At 41.0% G+C, this 18,102-nt stretch overlaps 1 protein-coding gene across 2 annotated transcripts; it reads left to right on the top strand.

Moving 5' to 3' along the window:
• The first annotated feature begins 3,078 nt into the window (after positions 1-3,078).
• On the top strand, positions 3,079-11,587 carry LOC140127507 (nicotinamide riboside kinase 2-like). Of its 2 annotated transcripts, none has more exons than XM_072148297.1 (8): positions 3,079-3,312; positions 5,523-5,613; positions 6,010-6,055; positions 6,189-6,372; positions 7,389-7,460; positions 10,534-10,640; positions 10,920-10,999; positions 11,391-11,587. In XM_072148297.1, the coding sequence occupies exons 1-8, from the start codon at positions 3,287-3,289 to the stop codon at positions 11,394-11,396; spliced, it is 612 nt and encodes a 203-aa protein (XP_072004398.1). In that variant the 5' UTR covers positions 3,079-3,286; the 3' UTR covers positions 11,397-11,587. The 2 variants fall into 2 exon arrangements, with proteins under 2 accessions (XP_072004398.1, XP_072004397.1); XM_072148296.1 differs by lacking the exon at positions 3,079-3,312 and adding an exon at positions 5,372-5,442.
• Positions 11,588-18,102: the final 6,515 nt, after the last annotated feature.

Genomic DNA, 18,102 nt, shown 5'->3' with positions numbered 1-18,102 from the left:
ATCGTATCGACCCATAGAATAAATATAACATGATTATTAGGCTATACGGTGTACACGAAAAAAAAAAAAAGTAAAAAATCCAGTACAGAATTGATGCTTTTCTACTCATGACCTCAAAAAAAGTTCCAAAATTTTCAACAATAGGTGATACCAACCCCAAAATGGCAACACTGGAAAAAGCATCTCGTCCCGCAGGCTGCGTCCTTAAGGGGTTAAGGTATGTTTAGGTGTTTACATAGCTTAAGGTGTTTAGGATGAACTGGTAAAAAACAAACCTAGTGACAATTCCCTGGTTTGATCACCAGGGGGAGCTAGCAAACACATTGTACTCTGATAACCTCTGAAAAAAAGTATGAATATATTAAAAATGATAGTGGCACAAATTAAATTTTTTGCTGCACAAACGTAGCACTAACGTTTAACACCAGTTTTGTTTGATTCGGTTAATGTGTGGGGGCTGGTTGACCTTTTGACCTTTAACTTTTTGTTAATATATTCAAAACAAAAGCAGCACAAACAAAAATTTGAGCAGCACAAACCAGCAAAAACGTAGCAGAATTGTTCGGCACCAGTTTTGTTTGATTTGGGCAATGTGGGGGGAGAGGGGGGGGGGGGGGGCTGGTTGACCTCTGGAAACTTCCATTAATATCTTAAAAATGATAGCGGCACAAACGAAAATTTCTGCTGCACAAACGTAGCACAAACGTTTGACACCAATTTTGTTTGCTTTGAACAAGGTGGGGGGGGGGGGGGGCAACTTCACTCAGGTGGTTGTCTGATCCTATCATATATTGCCATACTACAGAATGGCAGTATATGGGGATTTCCCAGATTCATTACAATGTGCTGATCACACATTGCAATAAAGGGGTTAATCCAAAGCAGCCTTGGGTCTTCCGAAGACCTGAGGCTGTCATGGTGACGAATGACGTCACAGGGAGCAACGATCCTCGGAAAGATGGCGGCGCCCATACACCCGCACCTGGCATGTGACAGACCGTTACTTCACATGCCGTGATTCGATTCGAATCTCATTTTTTGTGAAAATTCTGCAAACCGGGTCGAATCTAATTTTTATAAATTCGCCTCTCTACTGGGCAAAAGTACTTCTTTCTAATCGTAGATCCACATCTAAATTGTTATTAACCCATTAACAAACATTTTTGCGTTTCCATTTTTCACTCCACACCTTCAAATATGTGTAACTTTTTTATTTTTCCATGTAAAGTACTGTGTGAGGGCTTGTTTTCTGAGTAACAAATTGCACTTCCTAGTGATGGTATTTAATATTCCATTTCTTGTAGTAGAAAATTGGGAAAAAAATCCAAATGCAGTGAAATTGGTGGAAAAACGCATTTTTGACATATTCTTGTGGACCCAAATGACATGTCTTTTTTATTTCTTCACTTGGTTTCAGACCCCCTACGTTACTGTAACACTAGGTTGTCTGATTGCTCTTTCCATATACTGCCATTCTACAGTATGGCAGTATATGAGGACAGTGCGCACATTGTAACAAATGATCAGAAACTGTAAAGCCTCTGGTCTTACAAAGACCCAAGGTTGGCATAGCAATAGATTGTCGTTCCCTGATGACCTCATGAGGAGCGACGATCTAAGCCTAGCTTTGCCATCAACGATCAAAGGGTTACCAGTGGGTGTTTGCTGCAATATGCAGCAAATGCTCACATTGGGGCACATTTACTTACCCTTCCGAGTTGCGATTCCCGATATCCAGCATGTGTTGCTTCCCCGCTCAGGTCCGCCAGAGTTCACCATCTTCTTCCCGCTGTATGTAAGTGCATGTCTTGCAACACAATTTAAAAGTTAAATCCGGCGCTTAGTCCGAATCTGTTGGATCGTCCGATGGCACGCCCCCGATTTGTGTCGTATGAAACTAGCGACGATGCGCCAAAATCTGGTCACGTGCGCCAAATTCCCCTTTTAAATACATTGCAAATTGCAAATCATTTGAATATCCGCGGACCCTTAGGCCCATTCCACATTTGCGAGTGTGATGCGATGAACTTGCATCACACTCGCAACGCATGCTGCCGGGATCGCCCAAACGCTGAAAACCGGGACTGAACTCAGCAGTGTTCGGGCTGTGCGATCCCGGCAGCATGTATTGCGAGTGTGAAGTAAGTTTGTCGCATCACACTCGCACGTGTGGAACGGGCCTTAGTAATGTGTCTGCACCAGTATTGTGTTGTGGCTGCACTGTGTCCAACATGACCCAAAATTCTACATCTAAAGGGGTTTCCTGGTGCAGACTCTGACTGTGCATCACAATTATTACTGAGACTCAACAGAATTGTGTCATACGCTCTGGACCACATTTACTCCGCAGTCTGCGGTAGAATTCTGGCGTAAACTGCACATAAATACATGTGTAAACTGCTTGCACGTGTATTTATAAAGTGTTTGTATTGTGTCACGGCTGCACTGTTCACATAAATGGGCGTTCCGATTCCGATGCACGTTTATACCATGCACCATAAGTCATAAGGCACATATGCCCACCCATTCTTGTGAGGTACCGGCGGGGGTCAGACACTTTTCCCTTTTCCTTAGTTTTAAAACCTTTTCAAAGGTTTCATGTCTGGTGTTTTTTCCCACTTTAAACTGTCCCCAGATTGTGTACAATCCAGTGATGACATTTCCTGTACCCAATACTGAGCTTTCCATTGCTGTGAAGTCAAGTAACTAGTCACAGATGGTTTAACTTCATATTGTCATGCACTTATTGTGGTGAATCGCAAAGTTAAAGGGATTGCCCAATTTACTTTTAATTTTTTTTAATGCATGTGTGTTGGGGGAGGATATAAAATATGTTACCAATATACATCTATTACTTGTTAGATTTCTAGAAATATCCATCTATGTTTTCAGTAGTGTAGACATGTAGTGAATAAGCCTCGGTTATGAGTGTGACGTGTCCCCCGGGTGACAGCTGTGCGCCAGCCCCAGCATCTCTCTGCGCTGTATTGACAGGCGGTGGTGACGTCACGTCGCCACGCCTCAATCCTTCTAAACGACCAATGGCGTAGGCGCAGCCACCTGACGCGCCCCCGCAGCGGCTCTCGCACGTCCTTTCCCTCCGATCCTTGTGGGTGACCGGCTGAGCTGCGCGCTGCTCTATTCACAATGGACGCTTCTACAAGTAGTTGACGTTGACTTCGCCTCCTTCTGCTCTCTGCGTTGCTCTGGGGTTTACTACTTTCCATCCTTCCATCCATCATTGACGTTTCTCACGTGTGTGGATCGTGGTGAATAGACGGACGCCATGCAGATCATCGTGGGCATTGGCGGGTGAGTCACTGCGCATGCGCGGCTGGGTAACACGAGGCTGCGCGACAGCTGCTGGCGAACTACAAAGCTCAGCAAAGCGCAGCAAAGCGCTGACCGTAGGCTCTGGGTTCAGTGTAGGAGACTATAAGCCAGATCAGCATGTGTCTTCAGCTCTTGTTCTCTCTTACTATACAGCTAATAATGATAACATAGTCGACTTGTAATTTTTGTTAATACTAATGTCCATCAGCATTGATTATGGCTGCCATATCATATGACACATAGGTGTTGCCTGTCCGGTGCCATCCTAAATGATCTAGGACAAATAAATTGTACCCATTGATTGCAGCGATCCATAAATATTATTTACTCCTCTCATAATATTGCTGCAGTTTGTTTCCAGATAATACATGGTATCTGTGCCAAGTGGGTGTGGAGGCCTGGGCGCGCCATTATAGCCTCCTGTTTTCCCTCCTTTTTTGGGGATAGTTTTGTTGCATAGGAACAGTTTATGGCTCCCGTATTGTTACTGGACTCCATAGTTTCCATCGTGTTATTCAGCAATACGTCACATGTACAATACAAGGATAAAGCGGTGTACACCATTGTGGGATCAGGATCTTTGGCGGGTTGTTGACTTTGTATCCAGGCTGCAGGACAACCAGTTATTACTTGTTGATTCCTGTACGGAAATACAGACAATGGAGTCTCCGCTGACAAGTTCCTCAATGTCAAGTTCATTCACACTGCCTACTGTACTTGGGGCTTGTCTTTGTGACCATGACCATACGATTCATGTCACAAGTTCTGTGAAGTGTCCGTCAGAATCTTAAAAAGTGTCTTGAAATCCAGATTAAAAGAATTCCAAAGTTTTTATTATATTTCCCAGTATTTATTCATGGTATTGCTCCTAGTCGCAGAGTTGTGGTTGTGGATAGGAGATTACAGTTAAATTTTATTGTCATCCCTGGTATGACTTTGGTGTATATACATGATGCTGGTTTATGGTGGTTTCACATTGTCATAAGGCTTCATTTGTGTGTGCTGAAGAGTATTGCATGTGATTGCCAGTGGGCATCGCTTGGCAGTGTGTCATTGGCGTTTGAGGTCTGTTCACACACCAATGACAGGAGAAAAGACAGCTGAGCAGCCATAGGACCTGTGCTCATTATTTTGGCTCCAGCAGTCTACTCATGCAGGAAACAGCCGTATATAAGCCGTAGAAATGAATTTGTCTGTGTGCAGTCAACTAATGGCACATGGATAAAAACAAAGTTCCCTTAGAAGACCGTATTTTATTTATATCGTAGTCACAAAGCTTTTCTACTGAGCAGACATTAACTCTGCCTTGCTAAACATACAAGGTGTTTTTTACAATACTTGGATACAATTTACCGTACATTGTTTTATTGATCAGTTGACTGCTGTTCATTGCAGATTGGGCTGCGTGATCCTCATGTATCAAATGTATACTGAAAGGGCACACTCTTGGCATGTTGTAACCTTTTAAAGTCTGTGGTCATTTCCCCTTAAACTAACTAGGTGTAGAAAAATAATAATAATAATAAAGGGTCATGTTATGGGGTCATCATACACTGCTGTGCTTTACAGATCATGGAATACATATATAAAATAAAACATTGTAATGTGAGGGTCCTGCTTGCGAGAGCTTACAAACTATGAACATATTAGTTACATCTTGGGCTACCATAGAAGAACCTTATGGAGAACCGTGTGGATCACAGAACGACCATGCTGGTGCTGATAAGGACTTATGGTTGCATGACTGTCCCAAATCACCCTGAGAGGTTTCCTTTAAAGTATATTGAACATAAGACAGAGTGTGCTTAAATTTGTTATGCGTTTTTGGGGGCACCGCTCCAGGCATCTGGTGTTTCCATTTGCTGTATCCATGGATGAGAAATATGTACATAATATCCATTCCTCCACCATGAGTACTCCTAAAATAAACAGACACATTAACCTCTGTAGCTATGCCCACAGATGCTTCAGATTTTGCAATCCTTTTTCCCTGTCCTTTAAAATAGGAAACTTTACTCACCAGCTCCTGAAAGTTACCTTCAGCAACAGTTGAATGAATATATGGTGCTCCAGACCGGACCTAATTTCTTGTAGACATGGCCCATATGAGTATGTAATAGACTCCTGTGCAGTAACACATCCTATATTCTATATACTACATCTCATCTAGATATTTCTTCTTGTCTTAGTGTTACCAATGGTGGGAAGACCACTCTGACAAACCGATTGATAAAGTCTCTGCCCAATTGCTGTGTTGTACATCAAGATGACTTCTTTAAGGTACGTAAAGTGAAATCAACCTCTTTTTATGTCTGTTCTATCCTTGTGGAATTATAATAAAGTAGATATAGAAATTGTTTTACACAGATAAATTATTTGCATTGTTTGGGATATATTAGTATCACCCTATAGTTAACGTTGTAGCTTGCTGGGGTCCTTGCCTTTTAGTTCTTGCCACTGGTACATCATTAACTTTAGTCGAAATGTCTATAATGCAATAATATGGTGTCATATAGTAATTAATTAGTATTAATTTCTCCTAATCTTTAGTCTTTGTAGACATTTTATATGTAAATTTCTGTGTGTTGACTAACAGTTGCATGTTTTGTCAATCTATGTGTTAAGGTTTATGTAGACAATGCTCTTGTATATTTTTCTTTTTGATCACTGTTGCAGCCTCAGGACCAGATCCAAGTTGAAGATGGATTTAAGCAGTATGATGGTAAGAAGGTGCCACTGCTTCACACTGCCTACATAACTGGTGAAGGTGGAACTGTGCTAACAGCAATCACACGACACAGGGGTAGTCTCAGAGTAGTCCAGTAATCTAATAATTATATATTGCTTCTTTCTAGTGTTGAGTGCATTGGATATTGAAGCCATGATTGAAACAATTGAAGCTTGGAAAAAGGATCCTGTGAAGTTTGAGAGATCTCATGGTGTGAACAACATTCTGGATAGCGAGACCTCCAAAGAAATTGAGGAGCAGGAGACTTGTCATATTCTGATTGTAGAAGGTTTTCTCCTGTACACCTATGAGTAAGTACTTCATTTTCTGATTCTTTATAGGTTTATGTATTTAAACCGTGTATATAACTTAGGGCAGTGCCCCCCAACCCTTTTTTGTATCAGGGATCACATGCAAGCACATTATTTATAAACTTTCATTCTCCACCGTTACTCCGCCAACTCCTTGTGAAATTACAAAGTATATTCCATGCTATAACATGCCTTAGGGGTCCCCACATAGTTTGATGTCCCCTTTACTGCAGCCCCTTCTTCTTTCATTCCCGACATCACAGTTATACACAGGCGCAGCAAAGACTTTGGCTGATGTAGGGGAACCGACAAAGGTGGGTTTGATTTCTTTAACCCCTCCCCCCCCCCCCCCCCAGTCTATGATCATGTGTTCCACTGACCTAGGGGGGCATAGAATGTAGACTAGTAGTTAATGCTTGTAGAGCAGAATACTTTCCATCTGTGTGTGTGTGGTGTGTTTATAAAGTCACATGTATATGCAGGAAGTGTATAATGTATCTCTACCACATTGTTGTGTAATATTGCAGAAGGATATCAATCTTGCGTCACTTTTTTGCCGTCCACAGGAAAGTGATAGTATTGCAGTTGAGTATTCAAGCAGTTGAACCATTAATATTCACTTGAACTGGGTCCCTTGTGTGTGGCAATGGTCCATGAAGCTCTATACTTGGCACACTGTGTTCATGTCATAGAAGTTGGGTTCAGGAACCTTGTTCTCTTAATTGCTGGACGCCAGTGATCAGACACTTTTTCCTATCCTGTCTGTAGGGGTATAAGTAGTCTTATTATTTAAGCTCTCTTACTACATGAACCCTCCATCTGGATATGTATTGATTCCTTGACTTTGTTTTGTAAACGGCTGAAAATTCCATTTTGGTGATTTTTTGCCATGTGCTTCATAAATGGTTCTTCAACTGCAGTTGCCATTATTTTCTATATAAACTAGGACTGTGTAGTTTTTATATTGTATAATATATATTGTAAAAGACATGTTAATTTTTTTTTTCACATTGCAGACCACTGATCGAGTTATTTACACACCGTTACTTTATTTCTATACCCTACGACGAATGCAAGAGGAGAAGGAGGTATTAAACTCACTTGTGTCTGCATGTTTTTACCTGAATGACTGGTTTTATTTCGGAAGGACCCATCCTCTGCGCATTAATTTTTTTTCTTCTCCCCATTCACTGTAGAATTTGTTGACTTTTTGTATGCGACCCTATTGTGTTTTAATGTGTTTTTTTTTCACTTGGGGATGAATGAGCAAAAAATTCAGTCTTGGCCTATGCCATAAGTGACCTTCTGAGACCTCGCTGTGGGCACCAAAGTTGTCTCTAGCATAGAGTTTACCAGACAGGACTCTAGGGGCTCATTCTGCACTCAAAGGAAGCCCAGAACATTCCGCACTGCATTCTATTTTCTAGCACATGTCCTGTGCTGCCTCGGACTACAGGGGTGCGGACAGAGCTGGGGTATCATTGGAGCTCCTGCTCCGAGCCCCACCATTCTTCCTGTTCAGGGGACCCTGGAGGGAAGTTACAATGATAATTAGATTTTCTCCACTTCTATATTGGTTTTCTCGGGATGCTGACAGAGCAGGGTGTAATTAGTTACTGCTTCAATTTCGATGTTAGTGCTGTGCAATAAAAAGGGGATTTTTGTTGTAGTTTGAGCACTGAGTCTCTTGAAGGTTCACACTCTCTGGTCTATTATGGTCAGACTGATGTCATTGTATTGCACTGTATGCACCTTGACTGGTTGGTGAAGGGGTGAGGTCTTAAAAGTTGTATGGCTGTGTCTTATTACTGTATTGTCTGTGATACTTAGAAACTAAACGTGGCTAGGACATGGTACCACATCTGTTGTGTTTTTATGGCCCAGAAAGTCTTACAGTATTAAAATAATGATGGGACTAGTTCACCTTTCAGTTTGCAGAATAAAAAATCCATTTTTATCTCTCGGTCAACATGTTAATGATTTCAGTTTTGCTACTTGGATACTTAAGTGTGAAAACGGTACCGCTCTTTGTTCTGGGATTTACAGTGTTAATAATGGCAATAAGCGGCACTGTACTATATCACAGGAGACAGCTGCTAGCGGACAGGAGGGTGAGGCTTTTTGCTGTCAGCATTCTGGATACATGGCTGCTGGGCTCAGCATTTGCTTATGTGCTGCCAGTGGAGGCTTATGTCAAATACTGTGCACAGAGGAGTGGTCACATTCAATCACTCAATATAAAAATAGCCATGTATCTAGAGTTATACTTTCTTTAGTAGACAGTAGGTGTGTTGTTCCATGGGTGCCTGACACCTTTTTTTTTTTTTTTTTTTGTATGCCACTGTCTTTTATTTTACCTTTTTCACTTGGTCAATTATATATCTCATATCATAAGAAGTTCTGATACACTAGACTTTGCTTAGTCATTCCTTGGGATAGCTTAGAACAATGTGACTGTGAGCTTTCCTAGATCTGGTGTACAGAAGGGTATAGAACATGTGCTTTCTTATCACCCGAGAAACAGCCAGATATGTGCAGTGCTGCAGGGATTCAGAGGTGCAATCGACTACAGGACAGGATGTTATTGACGTGAATGTCCTCACACAAAGTTAATCCAGATGACTGTCCTGTCCTAGAGATGTAGACACAAGATAAAATGTTGTAAATTTGAGAATTCTGTGTTCTGCAACAGTTCTCTGCTGAATGTGTACGCATTTTCCTAGAACTGTCTCATGTATTTGAGAACTGTGCGTACATAAATCTTTTACTGTACTTGGACATTTTCTCTCTCTTAAAAGGGTTGTCCACTTTCAGAAAATGATTGCTAACTTTTCTTTACACAAACTATCAAATTCTTTCTCAATGTATAATTTCTGTATCAATTTTTCATGGGTTTCTAGATCTCTGCTTGCTTTTATGTTTACTTCCAGTGGATAGTAATCTGTCCATGGTCATGCGATGACTTTTGATATTGCAGAGAGTAGTCAGAGCTGTATAATCCTAACAGCCAGTGCACCTGCATGTACATTACCTGGCCGTGGACACTAGAAGTAAACACAGAAGCTTTCTACAGAGGAACAGCAAGCAGATCTAGAAAACCACAAGGAATTGATACAGCAAGTATATTGGAAAGTTGGACAACTTTTGCTTAAACAATAATAATTTGCTGAAAGTGGACAAGCCCTTTAACTTCTGCTACCCATCTCTAAAACATGTTTACCTCTTGCAGTACTTTTAAATGATATTGGAACTTGCATGTTCCTTCTCCCCTCGGTGCCAATATAATTTACTGTTGATAATCTGATAATCTAGCGGCTAGTCTGTACCTAATATGTCCTATGGACATTGTAATGCATTCCCATTGTGTATGTCCACAAGGGACATGTATATTTTGGACTTTCTTCTACCAATATCTGAGAGGTGTTTGATGCGTTATTGCTACTGACTTGCATTAAATAGGCTAAAATGCAAAATTAAAATCTATACATTGAAATTTTTTGATGTTCAACGGGATGGTGTTGAGGTTGAAAAACAATGCTTTCTTTCAAAAACGACGCCACAACTGCCAATGGTTTGTTCCGGTATTGCAGCTCCTCTCCATTTATCCCTATGAGTTGCGATTGTGGCACAGACTATGGTCAGGTGTGCTGCTGTATTTGGAAGAGAGCTGCCATGTTTTTCAACTCCCAGACAACTCCTTTAACTATGTATTGCCCGCAGACTTTTACTCAATTTTGAGATTTTATTTAGCGAGATCTTATCCACTTTAATTGCTGCAAAATTTCTTCAGTGGATCAATCTCATGCAAGAATATTGTTATTGCTTTTTATATATGCAAATATCCACTGGAATGTATCTGTATACCAAGTCTGTGGCAAGACCATTGTGATACCTGCAGCAGTATGAGTTATGTATTTAGAAAAATTGCAGACGGTGTTATAAGAACTTCGGGTGACTATCTTTGATCTTGTATATTGCTCATATATAATTTTGAGTCATCAGGTTGAGATCCACCTTGAGCTTTGTTGGATAGATACATATGTATCCACACCTAGTTACTTCTATAGTCTGTTAAGCCAGTGCATGATCCCAGACATATTTATATTTTTTTAATACAGTTGCGCCTTCTGACTTTTATTAATTTTTATTTTTTTTAAACAGCTCCCGAAATTACACAGTTCCAGATCCACCGGGACTTTTTGACGGTCATGTCTGGCCAATGTATGTGAAGCACAAACATATCATGGAAAAAATGAATGTTATTGTGGGTAAGTGCTAATTCTATGTTGACTTTGTCTTCAAATGAAAACGATGGGAGACATTTATCGTATTCTTGTGCATTGGTATATGTTAGTCTATGCCCCTCTGGTGCTGCCAGCTACATCAGAAGGCTGGAGCGGTCCGCACTGACCCACTCTGCTGCCAGCTGCACCCCACTTCATGCACTTCCATGCCCACTCGGTGTGGAGATGGCATAACTGGAGAAATAATCACAATTAATTATGCCAATGTTACCATGTTCAAAACATGTTCACTTCTCTTTATAGAACAACTTGATGGGACACATACAAAGGAAGAACTGTTTAACAGAGTGTATGGAGATGTGCTCAACCTGCTAAACTGCAAGGTAACTGTGCGGTCCTATATGTACTAGAAGAATGCATTAAACCATGTACAAGACTTATTAGTATCTTATCACTGCAATGTTAACATACCTGTTTAAAGTACATCTACCGCCAGGATGAAGCATTGTAAAGCAAGTGCACTGATATACTGGTGTGTGTGCCCCCTCTTGCAGGATCTGCTCTTCTTTTAGCTTCTTAGGATGATATTTTTACGAGAAAGTGTTTTAAAATTATTCAAATTAACCAGATGGGCTCCATAGCTGTTAATGGAGCCTGGAGCCCCTCAGCTTCATTTGCATAGTCTTTCATCCTGGTGGTAGATGCCCTTTAAACTTCAATAGCCAAAGTGTTGATTTCGGAATATTTTAACCCTTCTTTCTTTTCTCTTTCCAGAATTAAGTGGCAATGTGCAAGTGGCCTTAACACCTGGAGATGCCTTTTAGATAATTTATTCACCTTTATTACACTCCTTTTTATCTGGAGTTTGTTTTATTTTATTTTTTTTTATTGGCAACAAGTTTTTTGCAATAATTTTATAACGTGAACTCAAGCAAAGCACTCCACTCCAATAAACGGCTTCTTCCAATCTCGCATTGCGTCATAAGTTGTGTGTCTGTGAAATCAAACTCTGTGGGCGCACAGCAAAGGTTTATTATCTGAAAATTTTATAATTTCCTGGCAAATTTTTCAGTCATACCTGATCAATGCCAGATAGCTTATTTTATTTTGAATGTTTTATTTATTTTGTGCCATCAGGATCATGGGTTATAAACCAGCTACATTTACATACTGGTGTGTGCCCCCTTTATCAGTTAAAAGAAGGCTCTTTTAACTATTTATGCCCTGAATTTTTAAGAAAATATTATTTAAAAACTATGCAAATGAGCCTAAGGAGCTCCAGGGTTCATTAACTTCTATGAAGCCACTCAGACTCATTTGCATATTTTATTTGCTCAGTACTGCTTTTATGGAAAGATGACTGCTAATAATGGAGTTGACACTTTTACAACAATGTCACTTCAAAGCAGTTTAACAAGCGGATAGATAATACGTTGCTCAAAGATTTATTCCAATTGCCAAACAATGCTGTCTTATTACTTTAGTAAATATATTAAAAGTTTTACAGCATTTTCTTGTTTATGTAATTCCAAAATACCTGTATAATAGTTCTATTTTATCCAGTGTTGATAAAGGAATGTTTTAGTATTTTGTTATTTACATAATGATATAATTTGGGTTGTTATTGCACCAAGTGTTATAATCTGCTGGCTCCATGTTGTGATTTCCTCCATTCCTGTATTATTTCTTTCCTTTATGCAGTTTTTGAGAGATTTCCATTTAAACCTGTATGCTACTGTGACGTGTCTTCAGCACCCGGAGCCCTGTTTTTAGTGCCTGGATCATTACTCTCTTCTATCACTGTTGCTCCATGATTCTTAAAAGACTAGTCATCTGCTTATCTGATGGAGAGGGCAGTGGTCTTGGTGTTGAGGACCTGGCATGACCTAGTTGCACCAACTGCCTCATTAGCATACAAATTAAAATGAGAATATCTTGAAAAATCACATCATGGACATAAATAATAAAGGTAGTATGAGAATCACAGTGCATTTCTCTATTACATGCAAACAGCATATTATAACTCTTTAATAGCTAGGTAAAATGTCATGTTGTTAAGCATGGTATAGGCCTTAAATGCTATGTGCCATGTAATTTTTTTCCCCCCGGCTAACCATTAATATATTCAGCCTTATAGTTTTGATACATTTTTCTCTTATGGAGAACAATGGGCCTCGTTTATCAAGTGTCAGAAAGAGACTGTTCTAGTTGCGAATAGCCACCAATTGGAGATCATGTTTCAAAGTGAAAGCTGAGCCCTGATTGGTTGCATTGAGCAACTAGAACAGTTTTGCTCTGAAACTTTTGATAATTCTATCCCATAGAGACTTATTATTGGTCAAGACAATTCCAAACTTTGTATTTAAATATATCATATACACTAAGCTTGTGTTCTGTTCTGAAGCGTCCTCACTTGTACATAAGATTGTCTACATTTTGCCCTTTTCTTAAAAAAAAAAAAATATGTGCCGCCTCAGCCAGTTACAAAAGAAAGTTGCTGTACACAGAGGTTAAAACTGGCCTCAACTGAGAGCTTGCAATAGAAAATCTGGTTTGAGTGTTGTATCATATAAAATGCGAATGATACCTGAGAGGGGGACCGGGGGTTAGGTGATCAGTAGATATACCGACCCCAGATCTCCAGTTGGGGGAAGGGAGACAAAAGACAGGAGCGCTCTCCTTGTGTAATATTGTAAAAGGTCTAAAAGAACAGTTTGAAAGTGCTCACCTTGTAGCACAAACACATGTGCATGTAGAATAAAATAAAGGATTCCTGGCGCCGTTCTCCTTTCTACCTGGATCCACCCAGGGGTAGACTGATCGGTAGTGGTATGAATTCTGCAGTAGATTCTGAGCCCCAAGCACTGGAGCAGGATGAAGTGGCGTTCAACGCGGAATCAATATCCAAGGACAGTGTTGCTGGTCCACTGGAGCCCCAAGTTCCAGTGCTTGGGGCTCAGAATCTACTGCTGAATTGTATCACATAAAAGCCACAATATTAAGTTACAACACACAACATCTATGTCCTCTCCTGCTACTGTGCAAGACACATAAATAATAGACTTATTGAAAAAATGGGGTCAGAGCACATGCCCACAATAATGAAGGTTGTGCTGCACGATTTAAAATCTACAGTATTGGCCAATCATCTTGTAGACTTGGGGTTTCTCAAAATGCAAAGTCAGTTGTAGAATCTGGATTTAACATCCTGACAAAGATAAGCGATTTCTACAGTGGAAACTTGAAGGGAATCTGGCCGTATGTAGGTGCAGTATAAACAAATCTGCATGGACGTGGGGTGTTACTCTTTTCCTTGGGGCTCTTGACTTAAATCTTTCTCACTACAGTTCTTAAGTGCTGCCATTGTTAGATTATTTTTTATATACATCCGCAATACGGCTGTGCTAACATATTGGCCCACGTTTACCAAAAACGTTCTGGAGTGTGCAAAGTGCTCCAGATTCAGTTTTTCATGAATACGTAGGAGCAATGGAGGGTGGGCCAGAGTGTTCCAACTTTTTTTTTTGCTGCAAAGGGCGTGCAACACAATTCTGTTGGACACTGCATGATAAATGTGGCGCACGGTCCGACTGTGCACCGGAACACTCCTTTCAGTAAAGCTCGTTGGGTATAGCACAGCGGACACTGTAAAAATATGTGCAAGCAGTTTGCATTGAAAAGAAGGTTTAAATTCCGACAAAATTAGTGCAGGGGCTTTAATAAATGTGGACCATTGTGTTAACACAACATTGTAAGTGCAATGGGTGAACATGCGCTTATGAGACTCACAATCACGTTTATAGATCCTTAGAAAATGTAGCACTAGCTCTTGCAAACCCTCCTTACTTTTGTGTGATCAATATAATTAATCTCCTTCCATGGTTTGTGAGGTTTGCTTCTCCTGGATGTGTTACTTTTCTCCCTGATCATCAATGGAAATCAAATTTATCATCCAATAGAGGCTTGAATTTGGAGTCTCACACAATTAATTGAAAAAACAAACCCCAGACTGATCCAAATTTGATGTAATGTCCATAAAACAAAATAAGGCTCAGTATTGTGTGTGTGGCCTCCACGTATGGTCTACCTGTATGACCTACCTAAAACACATTGGTAACCCACACAAGTGGTTCATGTAGTGCAGCTCATCCAGGACGGCAGATCAATGTGAGTTGTGGCCAGAAGTTTTGCTGTGTCTGTCAGCGTAGTGTCCAGAGGCTGGAGGAGCTACCAGGAGACAATCCAGCACAGGAGGAGACAAGGAGGGACCAGAAATAGGTCCGCTTCCTCCACCTATGTGCAAGCAGGTGCGCTGCCTGTGCCCTGCAATATGACCTGCACAAATGCTTAGAAATCGACTCTGAGTCTATTTGGCAGAGAAAACCAGGATTGGCTAATTTGCCACAGGTGCACTGTGCTCTTCACAGATGAAAATATGTTCAGCACGTGGCAGGTTCTGGAGACACCGTGGAGAGAGGGAACTTCTGCCTGCAACATCTTTCAGCATGACCGGTTTGGCAGTGGGTCAGTAATGGTGTGGGGTAGCATTTCTTTGGGGGGCCCCACAGCCCTCCATGTGCTTGCCAGAGGTAGCCTGACTGCCATTAGGTACCGAGATGACATCCTCAGACCCCTTGTTGACCCCTTGTAGTTGTCCCTGGGTTCTTCCTAATACAGGGCAATGCTAGACCCCATGTGCCTGGAGTGTGGGACATGAAAGAATTGAAGCTTTGCACTGGCCTGCCTAATACCCAGACCTGAATTCGGGACTTCTGGGACATTGCGTCTCACTCCACCAACATCATGTTGCACCACAGACTGTCCAGGGGGTCGGCGGATGCTTTAGTCCAGGTCTGGTTGGTGATCCCTCAGGACCATCTGCAACCTCATCAGGAGCATGCCAAGGTGTTGCAGGGCATGTAGAGACCACACACAATACTGAACCTCATTTTGTTTTGTTTTTCATCAAAGTTGAATCAGCCTATAGTGTGTTTTTCCAATGTAATGTTGTAGGTGACTCCAATTACAGGCCTCCATTGGTTAATACATTGAATTCCATTGATGATTTTTATGTTATTTTGTTGTCATCACATTAAGTTTTGTACAGAACAAAGTATTCATTGAGAATATTTCATTCATTCAGATCTAAGATGTGTTATACGAGTGTTCCCTTTATTTTTCTGGGCAGTGTACATTGTGGAACACTTTTCTGCTGATTTTTGTGATTGAGACGTGTTACTCATAGCAGCGGATCCCAGAGCTCAAATCAACCTTTACAATGGAAAGATTAAGCATTGGCTGTGATAAAATGGCACCACGGTACACATCAAAAACCAGACTATGGCAGGCAGCTTGCAGGATTACTACTGGGGTAATTCCCTCAGCCATTCTGTCACATGTGCAAATACCCTAATTCTGCCTCAGGGAAAGGCGGATTTTCTAGCTTTAATATTGAGTGTATAATACAGATTCATTACAGCTTTCTATGTGGGGTCTAATGGAAACATGGCTGCAAAGAATAGTGCAGCAGTGACTTCATATAAAACTGCACGTATTTCATCCAGACGGAACCACCCCATGATATGTTACAGTCTGAAATACAGCAGATTTCAAGAGAACTCAAACTCCCAGGAACTATTTTTAGTTTTTCGTCATCATTTCCAGCTGCGTAAACACCTGAAAAATACACAACAAAAGGCAAACCTACATATGTGGAGTGTATTCTTTATCCAGCTGCATAAAATATATCATTTGAATAACAATACAGATTTGTCCTGAAATCCAAAAGAAAGCTGTCTATAGATTTTGAAGATACCTATATACAGGCAGTCCCCGGGTTACGTACAAGATAGGTACCGGAGGGTTGTACTTAAGTTGAATTTGTATGTAAGTCGGGTTGCTGGTAACTAAGGATGCATTAGCTGGTGCAATCTCACGCTTCCTTAGTTACCTGGAACCTCCGGCTTCTAGTGTACTGGCCGGTAACTAAGGAAGTGTGAGATCGCACCAGCTAATGCATCCTTAGTTAGCTGAACCCCCCAATACTGCCGGCAATTACTTTTTTTATCGGCAACTGATTGCGATCCCGGTCACCTCCATGGCCGCTCCAGCCTTTCGCTCGCTCCGCCCAACGATCACTGTCACCTCATGGTCCGCCCAATGAGGAGGCGCTGCACTCCAAGCAGCGCTATTGAAACTCGGAAGTGGACTGCGCATGCGCGGGGTTCCGAGTGCCCCATTCGTATCTACGGGTTGTCTAACTCGAAACGCCGTAAGTCGGGGACTGCCTGTACTTTGGGAAGTGCAGTGTACTGGATACCTATATACTTGGGGCAGATTTCTGGATACCTATATACCATACATATGTATCCACCACACTGCCCCCAATATATATTCTTAAATATAAGATGTAAAGATGATATAATGTGGCGTCCGTACGCTTTAACACAGTTGGTGCTCGTAGTCACATAACTTACAGACCACCTAATATCTTGGAAGGTCCCATTGTTCTGCCAAAACAGCTCTCAGCTGTCAATGCATTGACACCACAAGACCACAGCAGGTGCTTCTTGGTATCTAACATTTCATTCCTGTACATTGCAATACTGGATCTCCATGATCTTTAGTATGATTTTTCCTTGGCCATGTTCCATACTGAATAGAATAAATACCCAACTTTTCAGGCTCACTGGGAGCATCTGAAGACATGTAACTCAAAGCCAGGAGGAGGAAAACGTGCAGATGGGTCTTAAAATCTCATTCATGTGTCTCTTCAAAAATCCCAGGTTTTGCAACAATTGTAACTATAATACCAACACCAGACATCTATCACCAGAACAATGTCTGGAGCATTACACCTGCTGGACTCTGGTGCTAGTCATCTCCAGGTAAGTGATGAACATGCACCTGGTAGTTTACTTAAAGTACAACAAATACTGCTCAATGGACCAGTTCTTCTGCTGAAATGTCCTATAGTAGACACATGTGGTCATCAATGGGGTTCACCATGTGCAATTTAGTCTTCAGCTGCAATCTGTAGCTCACGTTATTCGGGCACTTATCATGACCAGCACAAATCTTTTCAGAAATTTTTGCTACAATAATCATCTTTATGAGCCTAAATAGAAAGCATTCAAGTATACTTGGCATTTCCCGACATTACAAAGACATCTATTCTTTTGGATGGCCAGCAAGTACCATAAAATAGGATATAAAGGATATAAAATAGGATATTTTCTGTTGTGAAATAGAACTGTAAAGGTGCCATACTTGACACACTAAGTCATCCCTGTTTGAGGGTATGTAATATTACGACCACTAGCTGCAACGTGTTGGGCATGTCGCTGGTGACCTTAAATGCCCGGGTGATATCAGGTCATCCTTTGAGAAAAATGTCTCAGTGGTGACTGGTCATTTCTAAACTGAGAGCCTTAAGTGACCCTTACATAGCATTAAAGTAAGGGTATAAAGCAAATACAGAATGAAG

This window comes from Engystomops pustulosus, chromosome 4 (genome assembly GCF_040894005.1).
Source record: "Engystomops pustulosus chromosome 4, aEngPut4.maternal, whole genome shotgun sequence".
Classification (NCBI taxonomy): Eukaryota; Metazoa; Chordata; class Amphibia; order Anura; family Leptodactylidae; genus Engystomops; species Engystomops pustulosus.
The sequence above is the reverse complement of the archived record's forward strand: the minus strand, read 5'-3'. Positions and strand labels throughout refer to the sequence as shown.

What these genes read in the sequence shown, in the direction of transcription:
- LOC140127507 (XM_072148296.1), top strand. Translation starts at nt 5,387, where the DNA reads ATGAATATATGGTGCTCCAGACCGGACCTAATTTCTTGTAGACATGGC. An exon ending in TTTCTCCTGTACACCTATGA is followed by an intron (nt 6,373 to 7,388) that starts GTAAGTACTTCA and finishes TTCACATTGCAG; the next exon opens with ACCACTGATCGAGTTATTTA. An exon ending in AAAAATGAATGTTATTGTGG is followed by an intron (nt 10,641 to 10,919) that starts GTAAGTGCTAAT and finishes TTCTCTTTATAG; the next exon opens with AACAACTTGATGGGACACAT.